Source organism: Mobula hypostoma, chromosome 11 (assembly GCF_963921235.1).
Source record: "Mobula hypostoma chromosome 11, sMobHyp1.1, whole genome shotgun sequence".
Classification (NCBI taxonomy): domain Eukaryota; kingdom Metazoa; phylum Chordata; class Chondrichthyes; order Myliobatiformes; family Myliobatidae; genus Mobula; species Mobula hypostoma.
In genome coordinates this window covers 79,603,160-79,627,560 of record NC_086107.1, presented here as the reverse complement: position 1 = coordinate 79,627,560, position 24,401 = coordinate 79,603,160, and the positions used below count along the sequence as shown (strand labels likewise).

Genomic DNA, 24,401 nt, shown 5'->3' with positions numbered 1-24,401 from the left:
GGGAGTGCTTGTTCGTGAATCACAAATCGTTGGTTTTGCAGGTGCAGCAAGCTCTCAAGAAGGCAAATAGAATGTTGCCCTTCCATTGCTAGAGGGATTGAACTTAAGAGCAGAGGAGTTATGCTGCAATTGGAGAGGGTATTGGTGAGGCTGCATCAGGAGTACTGCGTACAGTTCTGGTCTCCTTATTTGAGGAGGGATATACTGGCTTTGGACATGGTGTAGAGGAAGTTCACCTGGATGATAGTTTGCCTCCCAGGTGCCAGGGTCCGGGAGGTTTCTGATTGTGTCCACGATATCCTGAAATGGGAAGGTGTACAGCCGGAAGTCGTGGTACATATTGGTACCAACAACATAGGTAGGAAAAGGGAGAAGCTCCTGAAAACAGACTATAGGGAGTTAGGAAGGGAGTTGAGAAGCAAGACCTCAAAGGTAGTAATCTCGGGATTACTGCTTGTGCCAGGCAACAGTGAGTATAGGAATAGAGTGAGGTGGAGGATAAATGCGTGGCTGAGAGATTGGAGCGGGGGCAAAGATTCAGATTTCTGGATCATTGGGGCCTCTTCTGGGGCAGGCGTGACCTGTACAAAAGGGACTTGAATCCGGGGGAGCCCAATATCCTGGCAGGAAGGTTTGCTGAGGCTATTGGAGGGAGTTTAAACTAGAATTGCTGGGGGTGGGAACCAAACTGAAGAGACTGAGGAAGAAGCGGTTGGCTCACAAATAGAGAAAGTTTGTAGACAGTGCGAGAGGAAAGATAGGCAGGTGATAGAGAAGGAATACGCTCAGACCGATGGTTTAAGATGTGTCTATTTTAATGCAAGAAGCATCATGAACAAAGTGGATGAGTTTAGAGCCTGGATCAGTACTTGGAGCTATGGTGTTGTGGCCATTACAGAGATGTAGATGGCTCAGGGACAGGAATGGTTACTTAGAGTGCTAGGCTTTAGATGTTTCAGAAAGGTCAGGGAGGGAGGCAAAAGAGGTGGGGGCATGGAACTGCTGATCAGAGATAGTGTCAGAGCTGCAGAAAAAGAGGAAGTCTTGGAGGGATTGTCCACTGAGTCTCTATGGGTGGAAGTTAGAAAAATGAAGGGGTCAATAAATCCGCTGGGTATTTTTTTTATATAGACCACGCAATAGAAACTGGGACATCGAGAAGCAGATAGGGAGACAGATTCTGGAAAGGTGTAATAATAACAGTTGTCGTGGTGGGAGATTTTAATTTCCCAAATATTGATTGGTATCTTCCTAGAGTGAAGGGTTTAGATGGGGTGGAGTTTGTTTGGTGTGTTCAGGAAGGTTTCCTGACACAATATGTAGATAAGCCTACAAGAGGAGAGGCTGTGCTTGATCTGGTATTGGGAAATGAACCCGGTCAGGTGTCAGATCTCTCAGTGGGAGAGCATTTTGGACATAGTGATCACAATTCTATCTCCTTTACCATAGCATTGGAGAGGGATACGAACAAACCAGTTAGGAAAGTGTTTAATTGGAGTAAGGGGAAATATGAGGCCATCAGGCAGGAACTTGGAAGCATAAATTGGGAGCAGAAGTTCTCAGGGAAACGTACAGAAGAAATGGGGCAAATGTTCAGGGGATATTTGCGTGGTGTTCTAAATAGGTACGTTCCAAAGAGACAGGGAAAGGGTGATAGGGTACAGGAACCGTGGTGTACAAAGGCTGTTGAAAATCTAGTTGAGAAGAAAAGAAAAGTTCAAACAACTAGGTAATGATAGAGATCTAGAAGATTATAAGGCTAGCAGGAAGGAGTTTAAGAATGAAATTAGGAGAGCCAGAGGGGACCATGAGAAGGCCTTGGCGAGCAGGATTAAAGAAAATCCCCAAGACAATCTACAAGCATGTGAAGAGCAGGAGGATAAGATGTGAGAGAATAGGACCAATTGTGACAGTGGAAAAGTGTGAATGAAACCAGAGGTGGTAGCGGAGGTACTTAATGAATACTTTGTTTCAGTATTCACTATGGAAAAGGATCTTGGCGATTGTAGGGATGACTTACAGTGGATTGAAAAGCTTGAGCATATAGATATTAAGAAAGAGGATGTGCTGGAGCTTTTGGAAAGCATGAAGTTGGATAAGTCTTCAGGACTGGACGAGATGTACCCCAGGCTACTGTGAGGGGTGAGGGAAGAGATTGCTGAGCCTCTGGCAATGATCTTTGCATCATCAATGGGAATGGGAGAGGTTCCAGAGGATTGGAAGTTTGCAGATGTTGTTCCCTTATTCAAGAAAGGGAGCAGAGTTAGGCCAGGAAATTATGGACCAGTGAGTCTTACTTCAGTGGTTGGTAAGTTGATGGAAAAGATTCTGAGAGACAGGATTTATGAAGATTTTGAGAGGCATAATATGATTAAGAATAGTCAGCATGGCTTTGTGAAAGGCAGGTAGTGCCTTACGAGCCTAATTGAATTTACTGAGATTGTGACTAAACACAATGATGAAGGTGGAGCAGTAGATGTAGTGTACATGGATTTCAGCAAGGCATTTGATAAGGCACCCCATGTAAGGCTTACTGAGAAAATAAGGAAGCATGGGATCCAAGGGGACATTGCTTTGTGGATCTAGAATTGGCTTTCCCACAGAAGGCAAAGAGTGGTTGTAGACGGGTCATATTCTGCATGGAGGCCGGTGACCAGTTGTGTGCCTTAGTGATCTGTTCTGAGACCACTTCGCTTCATGATTTTTATAAATGACCTGGATGAGGAAGTGGAGGGATGGGTTAGTAAACTTGCTGATGACACAAAGGTTGGGGGTGTTGTGGATAGTGTGGAGGGCTGTCAGACGTTACAGCGGGACATTGATAGGATGCAAAACTAGGCTGAGAAGTAGCAGATGGAGTTCAACCCAGATAAGTGTGAGGTAGTTCATTTTGGTAGGTCAAATACAATGGCAGAATATAGCATTAATGCTAAGACTCTTGGCAGTGTGGAGGATCAGAGGGATCTTGGAGTCCAAGTCCATAGGACACTCAAAGCTGCTGCGCAGGTTTACTGTGTGGTTAAGAAGGCATACGATGCATTGGTGTTCATCAACCATGGGATTAAGTTTAAGAGCTGAGAGATTATGTTACAACTATATAGGACCCTTGTCAAGGACCCTTGTCAAGGACCCTCACCATCCTAGCCATGCTATCATCTCGCAAATACTATTGGGAAAGTCTACAGAAGACTTAGGCTCCATGTCACCATGTTGAGAACAGTTATTACCTCACTACCATCAGGCTCTTGAACCAGAGTGTATAACTTTATTCAATTCAACTCTGAGCTGATTCTACAAACTGCAGACTCATGTTCTCAGTATTATTTTTTATTATTTTCATAATTTAATTTCTTTTGTGCATTAATTATTTGTCACTTGTGTATGAATAATTTTTGTAAATTCTATTGTATATCTTTATTTTCCTGTAAATACAAACAAGGGAATTAATCCTGGGGTTGTATACTGTAACATATATGTGCTTTGATAATAAATTTTACTTTGATTTTGACTTTGATACTAATCCAATTTATCAGCACTTCATCTGTCACTTTCTATACCCCAGTGATTCAAGTGCTTCTCCAAATACGTTGAGGGTCTCTCCCTCGTCGGATCACAAGGTCCAAAACCATCTTTCAACTCCTCTGGAGGGTGTTGCTGGGAAGGGAAGCACTTAGCCCGTCTCACCAGAAGCAAATATGCCACTGTTTTTTCACTGAGAGGGAATCATGTAGAGGAGATATGGAAACATTGTCTCGCATGGCACTCCCTCTAAATTCCTGTCTCAGAAATATAACCATAGAATCATAGAAACTACAGCACAGAAACAGGCCTTTTGGCCCTTCTTGGCTGTGCCGAACCATTTTCTGCCTTGTCCCACTGACCTGCACACGGACCATATCCCTCCATACACCTCCCTTCCATATATCCGTCCAATTTATTCTTAAATGTTAAAAAAGAACCCACATTTACCACCTCGTCTGGCAGCTCATTCCATACTCCCACCACTCTCTGTGTGAAGAAGCCCCCCCAATGTTCCCTTTAAACTTTTCCCCCCTCACCCTTAACCCATGTCCTCTGGTTTTTTTTCTCCCCTTGCTTCAGCGGAAAAAGCCTACTTGCATTCACTCTATCTATCACCGTTCCTTTATCCTCATTGGGTCAAAATGCTCAATCTCCTTGCCCAAATGCACTCTAGCGAGAAGAGTGAGGGATGGAGGGGCAGAGCAATGGAGAAGCACAGACCTGTGACTAAATTTTATTTTATTTCTGCTTGGAGATACAGAATGATAACAGGGCCTCGAGACCTGATGAAGAGTCTCAAGCTAAGACACAACTCTATTCATCTCCATAGATATTGCCTGACCTGCAGGGCTCCTCCTGTACTTTGTGTATGTTACTCTGGATCTCCAGCAACTGCAGAGTCTCTTGATTTATGATTTGGCAGTCCAACAAGCCAGCACTGCCCAATTGCATCCATGCGACCAATTAAATTACCAACCCATAGGTCTTTGGAATGTGGGAGGAAACTGGAGAAAGCCCACGCAGTTTCAGAGAGAACATAAAAACTCCTTACAGGCAGCAGCAGGAATTGAACTCACTATGCTGACCATGTCATAGCATTATGCTAACCACTCTGCTACTGTGACAACTGCTTGTGAGGGTGATGAATGTCAATCATGAATCCTTGGGCATGGAAAGCCTCACACTTGGGTATCTAGTCAATGATAACCACAAGATTTTCTAGTTAGGTAATTTCTCTCCTCTGTCCTTCTTTCATTTTCCATTCCCAATTCTGCTCCCTTCTTTCTCCTCCTCCTCTACCCATTAACTCCCTCTGGCTCCCCTCCTCCTTCCCTTTCCCCCATGGTCCACTCTCCTCTCCTTTCAGATTCCTTATTTTTCAGCCCTTTTCTACCTCTTCTACCTATCACCTCCCAGCTTCTCACTTCATACACCCTACCCCACCAATCTATCTTTCCCCCCCACCTGGTTCCACCTATCACCTGCCAGCTTGTACTACTTCCCCTCTCCCCACCTTCTTATCCTGGCAGTGTTCCCCTTCCCCTTCCATTCCTGATGAAGGGCCATGGCTCGAAACATCGAATGTTTATTCTTCTCCATAGATGCTGCCTGACCTGCTGAGTTCCTCCAGAATTTTGGGTGCTGCTCAGGAGAAATGAGGTGGCCCCCCCCCACAACAGATATGAAGGGTTGGATTGACATGAGGTATTCTGGGACTCAAGATCTCAATTTGAGGGAAATGGCCACTTGGCTTGTCCTGTCTATTGAGAGAGAGATCAATACTTTCTCACTTCTTTTCTGTCTCTTCTCTAATTGGATTTTACCATTCAGTGATTCAACAGAACGAGAGGCCAACATCTCCATGCCGGACTGATAGAACCTTGCTTACTGATGTAAACTTCAGTTATAAGGAGCCCTGCCACAAGAAAGCAGCATCCCCACAATCCAGGTCATGCTCTCTTCTCACAACTACCATCGGGCAGGAGGACCAGGAGACTTAGGCTCCACATCACCAGGTACAGGACAGTTATTACCCCACAACTATCAGTTTCCTCAACCGGCACGGATAATTTCACTTAACTCAAAGCTAACCTGACCCCGCAACCTATAGACCACTTTCAAAGACTCTACATCTCATGTTCTCAGTGTTCCTTATTTACATTTTTTATTTTTTCGTCAGCTTGTCTTCTTTTGAACATTCACTGTTTGTCAGTCTTTGTTATGTATAAACTTGATAAACTTGGGAACTTGGCTCCCCTTGTAAAATCAGAACGAGCCTGAGTGTCCAGAATTGAATTACAAATCCCACACAAAGGAAGTGACCAGAGTAGCATTTCAACACTTAAGAAATATTCCAAAGGTGTGTTTGTTTCTGTCACATAGCAATGCTGAAAAACTAATTCTCACCTTTATATCGAATAGACTAGATTACTGCAATGCACTTTTTACTGGCCTTCCAAAGCAGTCCATTGACAAACTTCAACTCATTCAGAACGCCACTGTTAGACTTTTAACCAAAACCAGGATCACTCCTGCCCTACCTACTCTGCATTGGCTTCCTGTATCTTTTAGAATTGATTTTAAAGTTCTCCTACTTATTTTTAAAGATCTAAATGGTCTGGGACCAGAATATATCACAGAATCATTTTAGTTTTATAATCCTGATTGAGGTCACAGTTCTTCGTCTGCCAGTCTCTCAAGTTTACACAATCTCCTTCAAAGGATAATTGGCAAGTACACTCCGAAACTGTGGAATTCAACACATAAAACTATAAGGGATGCAGATTCAACTGATACTTTTAAACACCAGGTCAAAATCTATTTATGTAACCTTGCTTGTAGCTAACATCTTTTCATCTTTTATCTTCATGATTATTTTTATTTTTGATCATCTTTTTGTGTTTGTACCTGACTAGTTCCAAGGGTTTGGATGGGGCAGAGTTTGCTAAGTGTATCCAGGATGGATTCCTGTCACAGTATGTTGACAGGCCGACTAGGGGGAATGCCATACTAGATCTAGTATTAGGTAACGAACCGAGTCAGGTCACAGATCTCTCAGTGGGTGTGCATCTGGGGGACAGTGACCACCGCTCCCTGGCCTTTAGCATTATCATAGAAAAGGATAGAATCAGAGAGGACAGGAAAATTTTTAATTGGGGAAGGGAAAATTATGAGGCTATAAGGCTAGAACTTGCGGGTGTGAACTGGGACGATGTTTTTGCAGAGAAATGTACTATAGACATGTGGTCGATGTTTAGGGATCTCTTGCAGGATGTTAGGGATAAATTTGTCCCGGTGAGAAAGATAAAGAATGGTAGGGTGAAGGAACCGTGGGTGACAAGTGAGGTGGAAAATCTAGTCAGGTGGAAGAAGACAGCATACATGAGGTTTAGAAGCAAGGATCAGATGCGTCTATTGAGGAAAATAGGGTAGCAAGAAAGGAGTTTAAGGATGGGCTGAGAAAAGCAAAAAGGGGCATGTGAAGGCCTTGGCGAGAAGGGTAAAGGAAAACCCCAAGGCATTCTTCAATTATGTGAAGAACAAAAGGATGACAGGAGTGAAGGTAGGACTGATTAGAGATAAAGGTGGGAAGATGTGCCTGGAGACTGTGGAAGTGAGCGATGTCCTCAATAAATACTTCTCTTTGGTATTCACCAATGAGAGGGAACTTGATGACGGTGAGGACAATATGAGTGAGGTTGATGTTCTGGAGCATGTTGATTGATATTAAAGGAGAGGAGGTGTTGGAGTTGTTAAAATACATTAGGACGGTTAAGTCCCCTGTGCCTGACAGAATATTCCCCAGGCTGCTCCACGAGGTGAGGGAAGAGATTGCTGAGCCTCTGGGTAGGATCTTTATGTCCTCGTTGTCTACAGGAATGGTACTGGAGGATTGGAGGGAGGCGAATTTTAACCTCTTGTTCAAAAAAGGTAGTAGGGACAGTCCGGGTAATTATAGACCAGTGAGCCTTACATCTGTGGTGGGAAAGCTGTTGGAAAAGATTCTTAGAGATAGGATCTATGGGCATTTAGAGAATCATGGTCTGATCAGGACAGTCAGCCTGGCTTTGATCGTGTCTAACAAGCCTGATAGCATTCTTTGAGGAGGTGACCAGGCATATAGATAAGGGTAGTGCAGTGGATATGACCTATATGGATTTTAGTAAACAACAGGGATTCTGCAGATGCTGGAAATTCAAGCAGCACACATCAAAGTTGCTGGTGAACGCAGCAGGTCAGGCAGCATCTCTAGGAAGAAGTACGGTCGACGTCTCGGCCTGAAACGTCGACCGTACCTCTTCCTAGAGATGCTGCCTGACCTGCTGCGTTCACCAGCTACTTTGATGGATTTTAGTAAGGCATTTTTAGTAAGCCTACAAGGTTCCACCTGGTAGGCTTACTCAGAAAGTTAGAAGGCATGGGATCCAGGGAAGTTTGGCCAGGTGTATTCAGAGTTGGCTTGCCTGCAGAAGGCAGAGAGTTGTGGTGGAGGGAGTACATTCAGATTGGAGGGTTGTGACTAGTGGTGTCCCACAAGGTTCAGTTCTGGGACCTCTACTTTTTGTGATTTTTATTAACAACCTGGATGTGGGGGTGGAAGGGTGGGTTGGCAAGTTTGCAGATGACACAAAGGTTGGTGGTGTTGTAGATAGTGTAGAGGAATGTCGAAGATTGCAGAGAGAGGTTGATAGGATGCAGAAGTGGGCTGAAAAGTGGCAGATGGAGTTCAACCCAGAGAAATGTGAGGTGGTACACTTTGGAAGGACAAACTCCAAGGCAGAGCACAAAGTAAATGGCAGGATACTTGGTAGTGTGGAGGAGCAGAGGGATCTGGGGGTACATGTCCACAGATCCCTGAAAGTTGCCTCACAGGTAGATAGGGTAGTTAAGAAAGCTTATGGGGTTTTAGCTTTCATAAATCGAGGGATAGAGTTTAAGAGTCACGATGTAATGATGCAGCTCTATAAAACTCTGGTTAGGCCACACTTGGAGTACTGTGTCCAGTTCTGGTCACCTCACTATAGGAAGGATGGGGAAGCATTGGAAAGGGTACAGAGGAAATTTACCAGGATGCTGCCTGGTTTAGAGAGTATGGATTATGATCAGAGATTAAGGGAGCTAGGGCTTTACTCTTTGGAGAGAAGGAGGATGAGTGGAGACATGATAGAGGTATACAAGATATTAAGAGGAATAGATAGAGTGGATAGCCAGCGCCTCTTCCCCGGGGCACCACTGCTCAATACAAGAGGACATGGCTTTAAGGTAAGCGGTGGGAAGTTCAAGGGGGATATTAGAGGAAGGTTTTTTACTCAGAGAGTGGTTGGTGCGTGGAATGCACTGCCTGAGTCAGTGGTGGAGGCAGGTACACTCATGAAATTTAAGAGAATACTAGACAGGTATATGGAGGAATTTAAGATGGGGTTTATATGGGAGGCAGGGTTTAAGGGTTGGCACAACATTGTGGGCTGAAGGGCCTGTACTGTGCTGTACTGTTCTACGTTCTACGTTCCATGTACTTTTATCCCATTATAAAGCACTTTATGGAGATGCTCTTCAAATTTTTTGGATAGTTTTTCATAAGTTCTATTATGTTTCTTTACTTTCCTGTGAAAGCCCACAAGAAAATAGATCTCAAGGTGGTACAGCATTTGGTGACATATACGTACTTTGATAAAAAATCTAATTTGAACTTGTCTCATGAGTAGCAATGATGGATACTATCTGATGTTCTGCTTCACTTTGAGATGTGGGTACTCACAGGGGTCTCAGAGCACCAGGAAAACCTATAGGAGCCGAGCACTGTTACCATGGCAACCTTCATCATCATGATGCAGAGTTCATTCCCAACAAAGCCCAGGTGTCCAAGGCCAAATGGCAGGAAGCAATGAGGGTTGCGAGTTTCCTCCTCTTCTCTGGTGAACCTATGCACATTGAAAAATGGTAAATCAATGGTCTGGTGGCATAGGACCCAACAAGAAGAAATTCCTCTCCTCAGGATATTTGGAATGATCTACAGTAATTACGAGGGTGATTGATATGTTCATGGCCTAAGGTCGAAGGAGTCAATTTTAGAAAATCTAGCACATTTATTTTTCAACATAGTCCCCTCCTACATTTATAAACTTAGTCCAGCGGTCATGGAGCATATGGATCTTGGACCTCCAGAAAGAGTCCACGGCAGGGGTGATTGATAAGTTCATGGCCTAAGGTAGAAGGAGATGAGTTATACAGCTCTTCTTAAATGCACATGCAGGTTAACGCTTTGGGTGATTATGATGAAAGTTTGAAGTTAATAACTCATTGCCTTCTACCTAAGGCCACAAACTTATCAATCACCCCTGATGAGTTATTAGCTGATGTTATTAACCTCAAACTTTCTGCATAATCACTCAAAGAGTTGAACTGCACGTGCATGTAAAGAGAGCTGTATAACTCATCTGCTTCTACCTTAGGCCACGAACTTATCAATCACCCCTCGTAGACCTAGTCCACCACACCACAGCCAAGAAAGCACACCAGCATGTCTACTTCCTCAGAAAGCTAATGAAATTCAACATGTCCCCATTGATCTTCACCAATCTTTATATAGATAAATAATAAATCATACATAATAAGTTTCATGAAAATGAAACCACAATTGAAAGGCTTACCATATGAGGAGCATTCAATGGCTCTGGGCCTGTACTCACTGGAATTCAGAAAAGTAGGGGGTGCGATCTCACTGAAACCTATTGAATATTGAAAGGCCTTTAAAGAGTGGTTGTGAAGAGAATGTTTCCTATGGAGGGAGAGGCTAGGACCAGAAGGCACAGCCTTGGAATAGATGGATGTCCATCTACAAACCCCATTTCCAGAGAAGTTGGGATATTTTCCAAAATGCAATAAAAACAAAAATCTGTGATGTGTTAATTCATGTGAACCTTTATTTAACTGACAAAAGTACAAAGAAAAGATTTTCAATAGTTTTACTCACCAACTTAATTGTATTTTGTAAACATACACAAATTTAAAATTTGATGGCTGCAACACACTCAACAAAAGTTGGGACAGAGGCATGTTTACCATTGTGTTACATCACCTTTCCTTTTAATAACACTTTTTAATCGTTTTGGAACTGAGGATACTAATTGTAGTAGATTTACAATTGGAAATTTTGTCCATTCTTGCTTGATATAAGACTTCAGCTGCTCAACAGTCCGTGGTCTCCGTTGTCTGATTCTCCTCTTCATGATGCGCCATACATTTTCAATAGGAGACAGATCTGGACTGGTAGCAGGCCAGTCAAGCACACGCACTCTGTGTCTACAAAGCCACGCTGTTGTAGCCCGTGCAGAATGTGGTCTGGCATTGTCCTGCTGAAATAAGCATGGACATCCCGGGAAGAGACGTCACATTGATGGCAACATATGTCTCTCTAAATTCCTAATATACGCCTCAGAGTCAATGGTATCTTCACATACATGCAACTCACCCATGCCGTGGGCACTGATGCACCCCCATACCATCACAGATGCTGGCTTTTGCACCTTTTGCTGATAACAATCTGAATGGTCGTTTTCATCTTTGGCATGGAGAACTCAACACCTGTATTTTCCGAAAACTAGCTGAAATGTGGACTCATCTGACCACAGCACACAGTTCTACAGTCTTTCGGTCCATCTGAGATGAGCTCGGGCCCAGAGAACTTGCTGGCGTTTCTGCATAGAGTTGATGTATGGCTTCCTCCTTGCATAATACAGTTTCAAGTTGCATTTCTGGATGCATCGACGGACTGTGTTGAGTGACAATGGTTTTCCGAAGTACACCCGAGCCCAGGTGGCTATAATTGTCACAGTAGCATGATGGTTTCTTAGGCAGTGCCGCCTGAGGGCTCGAAGATCACGCACATTCAACAGTGGTTTCCGACCTTGCCCTTTAGGCACTGAGATGTCTCTGAATTCTCTGAATCTTTTCACAATATTATGTACTGTAGATGTTGAAAGACCTAAATTCTCTGCAATCTTGCATTGAGAAATGTTCCTTTTGAACTGACTAACAATTCTCTCACGAATTTTGGCACAAAGGGGTGAGCCATGACCCATCCTTGCTTGCAAAGACTAAGCCTTTGATGGACACTACTTTTGTACCCAGTCATGATACCTCACTTGCTACCAGTTAGCCTGCTTAATGTGGAGTCTTCCAAACCGGTGTTACTTGAATATTCTGTGCACTTTTCAATCTTATTTTAACTCTGTCCCAACTTTTGTTGAGCGTGTTGCAGCCATCAAATTCTAAATTTGTGTATATTTACAAAATACAATTAAGTTGGTCAGTAAAACTATTGAAAATCTTTTCTTTGTACTTTTGTCAGTTAAATAAAGGTTCACGTGAATTAACATATCACAGATTTTTGTTTTTATTGCATTTTGGAAAATATCCCAACTTTTCTGGAAATGCGGTTTGTAGAATGGAGATAAGGAAAGTGGTGAATCTGTGGAATTCATTACCATGGGTGGCTGTGGAGGCCAAGGAGATTGTTGATTAATCAGGGCATGAAGGGTTAAGACCATAAGACCATAAGATATACGAGCAAAATGTAGGCCATTCAGCCCATTGAGGCTGCACTGCCATTCAATCAGGCTGATCCAATTCTTCCAGTCATCCCCATTTCCCTGCCTTCTCTCCATACCCTTTGATTCCCCGGCTAATCAAGAACCTATCTATCTCTGCCTTAAATGCACCCAATGACTAGGCCTCCACAGCTGCTCGTGGCAACAAATTCCACAGATTTACCACCCTCTGACTAAAGTAATTTCTCTGCATCTCTGTTCTAAATGGACGTCCTTCAATCCTGAAGCCATGCCCTCTTGTCCTAGACTCCCCTACCAGAGGAAATAACTTTGCCATATCTAATCTGTTCAGGCCTTTTATCATTTGGAATGTTTCTATGAGATCCCCCCTCATTCTCCTGAACTCCAGGGAATACAGACCAAGAGCTGCCAGACATTCCTTATACAGTAACCCTTTCATTCCTGGAATCATTCTCCTAATATTCTCCAAGCCTTCTCCAATGTCAGTATACCCTTTCTAAAATACGGAGCCCAAAACTGCACACAATACTCCAAGTGTGATCTCACGAGTGCCTTATAGAGCCTCAGCATCACATACCTGCTCTTATATGCCATACCTCTAGAAATGAATGCCAACATTGCATTCGCCTTCTTCACCACCGACTCAACCTGGAGGTTAACCTTCAGGGTATTCTGCCCAAGTCGCTTTGCATCTCTGCATTTTGAATTCTCTCCCCCATCTAAAAAATAGTCTGCCCATTTATTTCTTCCACCAAAGTGCATGACCATACACTTTCCAACATTGTATAGCATTTGCCACTTCTTTGCCCATTCCCCTAAACTATCTAAGTCTCTCTGCAGGCTCTCTGTTTCCTCAACACTACCCACTCCTCCTCCGATCTTTGTATCATCGGCAAATTTAGCCACAAATTCATTAATCCCATAGTCCAAAGCATTGATATTCATTGTAAAAAGCAGCAGTCCCAAAGCCTACCCCTGTGGAACTCCACTGGCAACCGACAGCCAGCCAGAATAGGATCTTTTTATTCCCACGTCTGTTTTCTGTCGATCAGCCAATGCTCCATCCATGTTAGTAACTTCCCTGTAATTTCATGGGCACTTATCTTGCTAAGCAGCCTCATGTGTGGCACCTTGTCAAAAGCCTTCTGAAAATCCAAGTTAACCACATCTACTGCATTTCCTTTGTCTAGCCGACCTGTAATTTCCTCAAAAAATTGCAGTAGGTTAGTCAGGTAGGATTTTCTTTTCAGGAAACCATGCAGGCTTTGGCCTATCTTGTCATGTGCCTCCAGGTATTCCGTAATCAAATCCCTAACAATCAATTCCAACAACTTCCCAACCACTGATGTCAGGCTAACAGGTCTATAGTTTCCTTTCTGGTACCTCCCACCCTTCTTAAATAGTGTAGTAATATTTGCAATTTTCCAGTCATCTGGTACAATGTCAGAATCTATCAATTCTTGAAAGATTATTGTTAATGCCTCTGCAATCTCTCCAGTTACTTCCTTCAGAACACGAGTGTGCATTCCATCAGGTCCAGGAGATTTATCCACCCTCAGACCATTAAACTTCCTGAGCACCTTCTCAGTCGTAATTTTCACTGAACATACTTCACTTCCCTAACACTCTTGAATGTCCAGTATACTGCAGATGTCTTCCGAGGTTATGACTTGTCAGCCACAGCAGTGTCCTACTCCCATTCAACAATTTCTTCTTAGTTGGAATATATCTGTCTTGCACTTCCCTCATTTTTCGCAGAAACTCTAACCATTGCTGCTCTGCTGTCCTTCCTGCTAGAGTCCCTTGGCCAGTTCCTCTCTCATGCATTGTAATTTCCTTTATTCCACTGAAATACCAATTCATTGGAATTTAGCTTCTCCTTCTCAAATTTCAAAGTGAACTCGATCATATTGTGATCACTGTACCCTAAGGGTTCCTTAATCTTATCACCTCCAGATCATTGCACAACATCCAGTCCAGCACAGCTGATCCCCTAGTGGGCTCAACAACAAGCTGTTCTAAAAAGCCATCCCTTAGACATTCTACAACTTCCCTCTCAAGGTCCAGTACTGGTCTGGTTTTCCAAATCCACTTTCATGTTAAAATCCCCAATGACTATCATGACATTGCCCTTCTGACACGCCTTTTCTATCTCCTTCTGTAATTTGTAATCCACATCCTGGCTGCAGTTTGGAGGCCTGTATACAACTGCCATTAGGATCCTTACCCTTGCCATTACTTAACTCAACCAATAGAGACTCTACACCTCCTGATCCCATGTCATCCCCTTCTAATGATTTAATATTATTTCTTATACACAGGGCCACACCACCCCCTCTGCATACCAACCTATCTTTCCAATACACCATATATCCTTGGACTTGCAGCTCCCAATGGCAGCCATCCTTTAAGCCAAGTTTCAGAGATGGCCACAAGGTCATACTTGCCAATCTGCAGCTGAATTTCAAGATCGCCCATTTTATTTCTTATGCTGCTTGCATTCAAATATAATGCTTTCAGTCCAGTATTTGTTGCTTTCTGTTTTAACTGCCCCACACCTCTGTTGCCCTGTAACTCATCCCACTGGCTGTGCTTATGCCTCATCTCCTGCCTGTCCTTTCTATCATCTCTGTTGCACACTATCTTTGATTTATTTCTGTTTTTCCCTTCCTCAGCCCTATCGCTCCAGTTCCCATCCCCCTGCCAAATTAGTTTAAACCCTCCCTAACAGCTCCGTTAAACCTGCCTGCTAGGATATTGGACCCCTTTGGGTTCAGATGTAACCCGTCCTTTTTAGTACATATTGAACCTCCCCCAGAAGAGGCCCCAATGATCCAGGAACTCAAAGCCCTGCCCCCTACACCAGTCTCTCAGCAGTATGTGGCACAGGCAGCAATCCTGAGATTACCATCTTGGAGGTCCTTCTTTTCAGCTTCCTACCCAACTCTTTGAATTCCTCTTCAGGACCTCCTCCCTTTTTCTACCTATGTCATTGGTACCAACGTGTACCAAGACTTCTGGATACAGGGAGAAGGGAGGAGATTGTGGCTGAAAGCGAAATGGATCAGCCAAGGTGAAATGGCAGAGCAGACTAGATGGGCCAAATGGCCTAATTCTGCTTCTATATGTAATGGTTGAATAAATAAAAACTAGAAAAAGAATGATGGTAAGAGGGAGAGTGCAATTCCATCTAAAGAACCCATTACCTTGTCAGACTAATGAAAGATTAAAGATTAGCTTTATTTGTCACATGTACACTGAAACATCAATGAAAAAAAAACATTAAAATGTATCATTTGTGTCAAGGGCCAGTGCTGTCTGAGGTTGTGCTGGGGGTAGCGTACAAGTTTCGGCAAACTTCCGGAGCCAACATAGCATCCTTAACCCACACAGTATGTCTTTGGAAAGTGGGAGAAAACAGGAGCACCCACAGAAAACCCACTGTTGACATGGGGAGAATATACAAACTTCTTATAGAGAGCAGTGGGGATTAACCCCAATCAATTTTGCTGCTGGCACTATGAAGTACTATTTGTAAAGCTGGTACTATATGTTACGCTATAGTGGCACCCCAAAACAAAATTCAACAAACAGACAGATAAATATGGCATAAAATACCCCTGAAATGAAATCCCCATATCTTTAGGACATTCCGTCGTGGCCAATTTATTTTCCCTCTAACCCCATTCTTCTGCCAACTTCCTATAACCTTTGACACCATTACTAATTCAAGCACTTATCAACCTCTGCTTTAAATATACCAATAACTTGTTCTTCACAGCCTTCTGTGGCAATGAATTCCACAGATTCACCACCCTCTAGTTAAAGAAATTCTTCATCATTTTTGTCCTTCTATTCTGAGGCTGTGCCCCGTGGTCCTAAACTCTTCACCAGTGGAAATATCCTCTCCATGTCCACACTATCATGGCCTTTCAAGATTCAGTAGCTATCACCCAATCCACCTTATCATGGCCCTTACACATTATTTGTCTACCTGTGTTGTACTTCCTCTGTAACCATACGGTAGCACATTCTTTTCATATTACCTCGATTTACCTACTGTACATGCAGATTGACCTGCCTGGATGACACACAGTCTAAAGCCTTTCACTATATCTTGGTATATATGATAATATCACACCAGTTACCCGTAACAACAAAAGACTGGAAATTCAGTCACTCTCAATGTTCATGGTGAACATGGCCTTGATGGATAAGGGTCTAAATTGCTATTTAAAGTATTATTTTTCTTGTAGTTAATCTTTCTTTATGCTTGCTTATAAGTTTGTCTGTGGACGCTCAGTGGATTTTCAGTCATTTGTAGTACAGCTATTTCTGTACTTTTGTACTTTTTGTCTGAGATGTCATGGCAGTGTAAGTCAAGACCATCCTTGTTGTCTCACAGTGACACACACAGAATGCTGGAGGAACTCAGCAGCTCAGGCAGCACCTATGGAAAGGAATAAGGAGTCAACATTTCAGGCCAAGTTGCTCTGAATTTCCAGCATCTGCAGAATCTCGTGTTTATTTTTTGTTGTCTCACAGGTTGTTCTTAATCAGAGAAGATTCCCCTTATCTGACCAGCTTCAACAACTTTGCCACATAACGAGGGAACTTGAGTTATTTGTTCCTTGTTCACCTGCCTTGCTGGTACAGACTGACTCTATTTGACCTGTATTTTAATGAACTTCTAATAAAATGGCCGTAACCATAAGTTTTGAACCTAATTCTTCTGGACAACATACATCAAAGTTGCTGGTGAACGCAGCAGGCCAAGCAGCATCTATAGGAAGAGGCGCAGTCGACGTTTCAGGCCGAGACCCTTCGTCAGGACTAACTGAAGGAAGAGTGAGTAAGGGATTTGAAAGCTGGAGGGGGAGGGGGAGATGCAAAATGATAGGAGAAGACAGGAGGGGGAGGGGTAGAGCCGAGAGCTGGACAGGTGATAGGCAAAAGGGGATACGAGAGGATCATGGGACAGGAGGCCTAGGGAGAAAGACGGGGGGGGGGGTGACCCAGAGGATGGGCAAGAGGTATATTCAGAGGGACAGAGGGAGAAAAAGGAGAGTGAGAGAAAGAATGTGTGCATAAAAAGGAGTAACAGCTGGGGTACGAGGGCGAGGTGGGGCCTAGCGGAAGTTAGAGAAGTCAATGTTCATGCCATCAGGTTGGAGGCTACCCAGACGGAATATAAGGTGTTGTTCCTCCAACCTGAGTGTGGCTTCATCTTTACAGTAGAGGAGGCCGTGGATAGACATGTCAGAATGGGAATGGGATGTGGAATTAAAATGTGTGGCCACTGGGAGATCCTGCTTTCTCTGGCGGACAATATCATTTACAGTTCCAACAACTTATTGTATATCTGCTCCTATTTCTTATATTCCTTGGTTCTGATCTTTTTATTTACTTGTCCCTGCTTCACTCCTAAATTAATTACTACAATTACCTCCCTCATTTATTTGCTGATCTCAGCTCCTCAGCCAGCCTTTCTTTGACCCTGCTTTCTGTTATGTTTCAGTAATACTTATTTCCTTACCCACTGCCCGTTACGCTGCTGGTGTTTGGGGCAGCAATGAAGGTCCTCCCTTTCTGTCTTTATAAAGGATTCTTCTTGCTGTTTCCATAACAATTGTATTTTGACCAGTCAGAGTTGTTTGCCCTGAGCTGTACCCTCAAACCTGGAGGACCAGTGGACCACCCTTAGTCTGGCCTCTACCCTTTGAACTGTTTGGCAAGAGTGACCCTACCAAGAGCCAAAGGACAAGGCTCTGACTCCAGCCAACGTAGCTCTCTGGGTCATTGAGGCACACAAGCCTCCAAGCCCAACAACTCTCTTAGAGGATTTCAGTAATATTTGAGTAAATATATAGTTTGATTAAATAATTAATTACATGTTAATAGTAAAAGTATGTAAATAGAATACTTCATCATGCCACCACATCATGAGTTCACGTCCCACTTAAAGTAAAAATGGAATTTTACACACGTCTTGGGCTCCCTTGTTTTCTTCTCGATTAGCTTTATGTTTTGGAGTTACAAAACATAACACCGCTCTTCATACAACCTCTCAGTGTAAACTCAAGGCTGTTCACAAATGCTGAAAATCCAGAGCAACACACAAACACACACAAAATGCTGGAGGAACTCAGCAAGTAAGGTAGCATCAATGGACAGGAATCAACAGGAAAGGAAAGGGGAAGAAGCTAGAATAATGAAGTGGGTGGAAGGGAAGGAGAACAAGCAGGTAGAATGTGAAACCGGGTGTGGGGGAGGTGGGAGGTGATAGGTGAAGCCAGGTGAAGGGGAGATGGTCAGGTGGTTGGTGAAGCCAGGTGAGGGGTAGGTGGGTGGTGAGAGAGGGAAGATGAAGTGAGAAGCCAGGAAGTGATAGGTGGAAAAGGTAAAGGACTGAAAAAAGAAGGAATCTGTTCAGAGAGAAGAGTGGAACCTCTCAGGGTGCTCTCCAGAAAGCAAAGACGAAAGGTCTGTACCTACTTGGCACTAACTAATAGTAGAGAGAATGTTCCTTGTTTAACGGTCATTCACAGGAATGAGAAATATTTCAATAAGGGAGTTTTCCCTGATAAGGACAACATGTGAGATAAAAAGGAGAGTCTTGATTTCTACTGCCATGACATCTCAGGCTCAGATACAAAGAATCTGCAAAAGTAGAGGACCAGCTACAGTATATTACAAACTACTGAAAATCTGCTCAATATTTACAGACAAACAGGTGATCATACAAAGACATAAGCAAACATATCCTTAATAATATTGCCAAAGTCAAGGTATTGAACTAGAAATCAAACTTCAGGTGCTGGAAATCTGAGATTATGCCACATAATGGTGCCACAAACACTTACCAAGGCAAGCAGCATCTATGGTGAAAGAAACATAACCCAAGACATGTTCTCGAGTCCTGGTAAATTTCTTCTGCACCCTCTCTAAATCTTCCACATTCTTCCGATAATGAGGTGACCAGAACTGAACACAATACTCCAAGTGTGGTCTAACCAGCACTTTATAGAGCTGCAACACTACCTTGCGGCTCTTAAATTCAGTACCCGACTAATGAAGGCCAACACACCTGAAAAACATGATCAGTTTGTGCAGCAATTTTGAGGGATCTATGGACGTGGATCCCTATACCCCTCTGTTCTTCCACACTGCTAAAAATCCTGCCATTAACTCTGTAAATGAACCAGTAGATCAGTTGAATTGGGCAGCTTCTGCCTGAGGTGAAACCATCAATGGTCACTTCCAAGTCACCAATTTCTTGGTGACTCTCACTGACACCCTCTATTTGTGGTCTTAAGCAAATATGTAACATTCCCTCTGCATCATTCTTCTAAAACATTGCTTCATTTTACAGATCACTAAAAGGCAAAGCAATCAAATTTCGTGAAAACAATGCAGTTATGAAGCAATAAGCAGTTACCTCAGAGGGTTAAACTTGCACGGAGCATCCCAGAATTCCCGACTGTGATGCATCACCCAGACCGGCACCACGACTCGTATCCCTCTGGGAATTTTCAACTGGCAAACCTCCGTCGACCTTGTGCAGGCTGCCTGCACCCAGACCATAGGAGGAAACAGTCGTAGTGTTTCCTTGACAACCATGTCCAGAAATTCCATCACTGCAATGCTTTCATATGTAAAGCCCTTTCATAAGAAGAGAAATGAAAACAATGACCAATATTAAGACTAAGAGATGTCAAGTAAACACAGTGACCACTTTATTAGATATCTCCTGTACCTATTGTATGTTCATAGTCTTCTGCTGGAGCCTGTGCATTTCAAGGTTCAAAGTACTGTGTGTTTAGAGATGTTCTTCAGCACGCCACTGATGTAACACATGGTTATTTGATTTCAGCTTGAACCAGTCTGGCCATTCTCCTAAGACCTCTCACGTAACAAGGCGTTTTCACCCACAGAACTGCCACTCACTAGATATGTGTGTTTATCTTTTCTGTTTTCACACCATTCCCTGTAAACTCTGGAGACTGTTGAGTGTGAAAATCCCAGGAGATCAGCAGTTTCTGCGATACTCAGACCACACCATCTGGCACCAACAATCATTCCACAGTCAAAGTCACTTAGATCACATTGATCCTCCACTCTGATTATTGGTCTGAACAACAACTGAACCTCATGACCTTGTCTGCATGCTTTAATGCATTTAGTTGCTGCCACATGATTGGCTGATTAGATAGTCACATTAGTCAGTATGTGTACAGGTGTCCCTAAGAAAGTGGCCAGTGAAAGTATGTACTGTCTAGCAAGATACAAAGTTATGGTTATTTCAAAAATATGTATATTTATCTTTTGATTAAAAAAAACAATTTTAGTCTTAAGAGAGAATATGTTTGCCCCCCTCCCCTTCTGTACAACCTTCTGCTACCTTCCTTTCCAGTCCTGATGAGGCCTTGGCCCGAAACGTTGACTGTTTATTCCCCTCCATAGATGCTGTCTGATCTGCTGAATTCCATCAGCATCTTGTGTGTGTTCCTCAAGATTTCCACCATCTGCAGAATCTCTTGTGTCATTGATACTACTGCAGTAGTTAGAATATTTACTTTACCTTTACTTATCCTTGGCCGTGTATTAATTCTTCCAATGCTGTGGTGTGGAGAAGGTAGAGACACACACACAAAATGCTGGAGGAACTCTGCAGGTCAGGCAGCATCTATGGAGGGGAATAAACAGTCAATGCTTTTGGCCAAGACCCCTCACCAGGACTGGAAAGGAAGGGGTAAGAAGGCAGAGGAAGGGGAAGGAGTTCAAGCTGACAGCTGATAGATGAGACCAGTTGAAGGGGAGGTGGGTAGGGGAAGGGGGAATGAGGCAACAAGCTGGGAAGTGCGAGGTAGTAAAAGTAAAGGGCTGAAGGAGGAGGAGTTTGCTAGGGGTGGACAGTGGACCCGGGGAGAAAGGGAAGGAGGAGGGGTCCCAGAGGGAGCTGATGGGCAGGAGAGGGGAAGAGGAGTGGTAAGAGCAGAATCGCAAATGGAATAAGAGAGCAGAGGGAGAGGAAGAGGAAAAGCTGGATCTGCTATCCCTCGTTCATGGTTCCTCCCCCTCATTCTATGTATTAGGGTGTAAATAGTCTCTACACAGTTCCAAGTGATCATTCGAAACTTCCAATCACATTGTATGCAGGAAAGCATTCAGGAGATACCAGTAAGCCCTAACCCCTGCACCCACACTCTCCAGCAACACATTCCCAGTCTACACTAACCAACAACTCTCTCCATTACACTAATACACCCCACTATCCTATACCAAAACACACCAAACACTCTCCAGCAACACACACCCTCAGTCTACACCAACCAACAGATGGGTCCTTCCAACCCTTTGAGCCATGCTCTCCCAGCAACCCCACAACCCTAATTGACTCTAACCTAATCATGGGACAATTTACAATAACCAATTAACCAACCTGGATGTCTTTGGACTGTGGGAGGAAACTGGGGAAACCTATGCATTCCATGGGGAGGACGTACAGAGGCTCTTACAGAACGGTGCTGGAGTTAAACTCCAAACTCTGGAACACCCGGAGTTTTAATAGTGTCTGGCTAACCACTACTCTACAGTGGCACCTTTCTTGTAGGCAGCCATGAAACAAAAAAAAAACACAATGGAATCCATGAAAAACCCCAAACGTAGACCGACAAACATTCGATGAGTGAAAAAAGACCAAATCGTGCAAAATAGTAAAATAGTAAATAAACTATACGCAGAACATGAAGCGCAGAGTCTGCGAAATTGAGTCCACAGCCACGGAGCCAGTTCAGTGTTGAGGTGAGTAAGACTCACAGTAGTGAGCACTACCCCATGTCTTAGTCTCACCCCACTATCTCGCATTCTACACCAACTCTACTCTACCCTAACACACCTCTACCTTGACTACTTTACATGAACATACACCAACAGCCTTCTACTCTGCACTAACACACCCCTCTATATGCTACACCTAAACATATCAACTATTCTACACCAACACACAGTACGCAGGAATGAGCATAATGTTTTACAGCATCACGATCACCGATCGGCGTTCCATTCTGCCTTTGTCTGTAAGGAGATTCTGCGTGAGAATCTTTAGTCGTTGGAGAGATGGAGGATGAGAGGAGACATGATAGAGGTATACAAGATATTAAGAGGAATAGATAGAGTGGATAGCCAGCACCTCTTCCCCAGGCACCACTGCTCAATACAAGAGGACATGGCTTTAAGGTAAGGGGTGGGAAGTTCAAGGGGGATATTAGAGGAAGGTTTTTTACTCAGAGAGTGGTTGGTGCATGGAATGCACTGCCTGAGTCAGTGGTGGAGGCAGATACACTAGTGAAATTTAAGAGACTACTAGACAGGTATATGGAGGAGTTTAAGGTGGGGGGGTTATATGGGAGGCAGGGTTTGAGGGTCGGCACAACATTGTGCAGTACTATTCTATGTTCTATGTGACTGCATGGATTTCCCTCAGATGCTCCGCTTTCCTCCCACATTCCAAAGACACCGAGTCAGGGTTAGAGCTACTGCTGTGGGAATGCTATGTTGACACCAGGAAGTGTGGCGACACTTGCTGGCACAATCCTCGGACTGTGTTGATGGTTGACACAAAACAGCCCCTTTCACTGTATGAAAAATAAATCTAATTCTTATCCTACTCACATCCTTCACCAGCAATCCTCTTCTCTACACTAACACACACACACACACACTCACACACACACACACACACAAACACACCTTGCAAAAGTTGAAACTCTCAGCAGGTCGAACAGCACCTGTGGATACAGAAACAGAAGTAGCGGCTCAGATCAATGATCTTTCATCATAAAAGCTCATCAACCTGAGACGCAAATTCTGTTTCTCTCTCCACAGACTCAGACTCTGCCTGATCTACTGACCATTTCCAGATGTAAAATATCAGCAACAAATCCTGATGATACCTTTTGTCTCTCAGTGGTTAGGATTTCCTGATGAAGACGGCATTGCACACCTGGATATCTGGCTAGCAGGTACATTGCAAATTCCAGCGTGAAAGTGGTTGCCTTGTAGGCTGAGAGGAGGAACTTCAGAATCTGGGCAACAACTTCACTCTCACTCAGCTTGGCTACAAAAACGATGAATGAAGAATGTCAAAGTCAAGTTCATTGTCTTGTGCAGAATTACATGGATGCTCAGGTGCAAAAAAAACTTTCTTGCAGCAGCATCACAGGCACAAGGAAGAAAGCAGAGACAGAGAGAAGATGAAAAGACAATAAAATCTGTAAATCCAAAGCAACACAATAAAATGCTGGAGGAACTCAGCAAGTCAGGCAGCATTGATGGAAAGGAGTAAACAGTTGATTATTCGGCCCAAGACCCTTCTTCAGAACTGAGAGGGAAGGGGGAGATGCCTGAACTAAAAGGTAGGGGGAGGGGAAAGAGGTTAGATAGAAGGTGATAGGTGAAGCCAGGTGGGTGGGAAAGGTCGAGGGCTGGAGAGGAAGGAATCTGATAAGTGAGCAAGAGTGGACGATAAGAGAAAGGAAAGGAGGAGGGGACACAAGGCCAAGTAATAGGCAGGTGAGAAGAAGTAAAATGTTAGAGTGGGAAATGGGGCTGAGGGGAGTTTTGTTCACCGGAAGGAGAAATCAATATTCACACCATCAGGTTGGAGGGTATCAAGTTGGAATATAAGGAGTTGCTCCTCCATCCTGACACAAAAGGAGGCTATGGATCAACACGATGGAACAGGAATAGGAATGGGAATTAAAATGTTTGGCCACCAGGAAGTGGCGCTTGAGGTGAAAAGTGCGGAGATGCTAGATGATGTGGTCCACCAATTTACGACTGGTCTCACTGAAGTAGATGAGGCCACATTGGGAGCAGCAGACACAATAGATAATGGAAGATGAAAAGATTTTGAAATCATATAATACCCTACACAACCAGTGGATACACAGAAATAACAGACAGAAAGAAGTGGTGGTGGTGGTGGGGGGTGACAGAGAGATGGAGATATATATATATATATATATAGAGAGAGAGAGAGAGAGAGAGAAGAGGAGAGGAGGAGGAGAGAGAGAGAAGTGGAAAGAGAAAGGTGTAGAGAAAGGGAGAGGGAAACAGAGAGACAGAAAAGGACAGACAGGTGGGGGGAGAGAGAAGGAGGAAGGAAAGAGATAGAGAGGGATATAAGATAGAAGAGGAGAGAAAGGGAAAGAATGGTGAAGACAGAAAGAGGCGAGAAGGTTGAGGAGTGGAATTTCATCTGGGATGTTAGCTTGGATTCTGTGTAAGTTTGGAGTGATATCCAAA

General features: G+C 43.6%; 1 protein-coding gene across 1 annotated transcript in view; it reads right to left on the bottom strand.

Annotated features, from left to right (window-relative positions):
- The window catches only part of LOC134354328 (cytochrome P450 3A29-like), a 65,615-nt gene that overhangs the window by 11,352 nt on the left and 29,862 nt on the right, over nt 1-24,401 (bottom strand). Inside the window, exons 12-14 of the mRNA XM_063063260.1 lie at nt 23,048-23,211; nt 19,531-19,754; nt 9,281-9,443 (exon numbers count right to left, since the gene is read on the bottom strand). Of these exons, the coding sequence (XP_062919330.1) occupies nt 9,281-9,443; nt 19,531-19,754; nt 23,048-23,211 (551 nt within the window). The remainder of the gene's footprint in view (nt 1-9,280; nt 9,444-19,530; nt 19,755-23,047; nt 23,212-24,401) is intronic.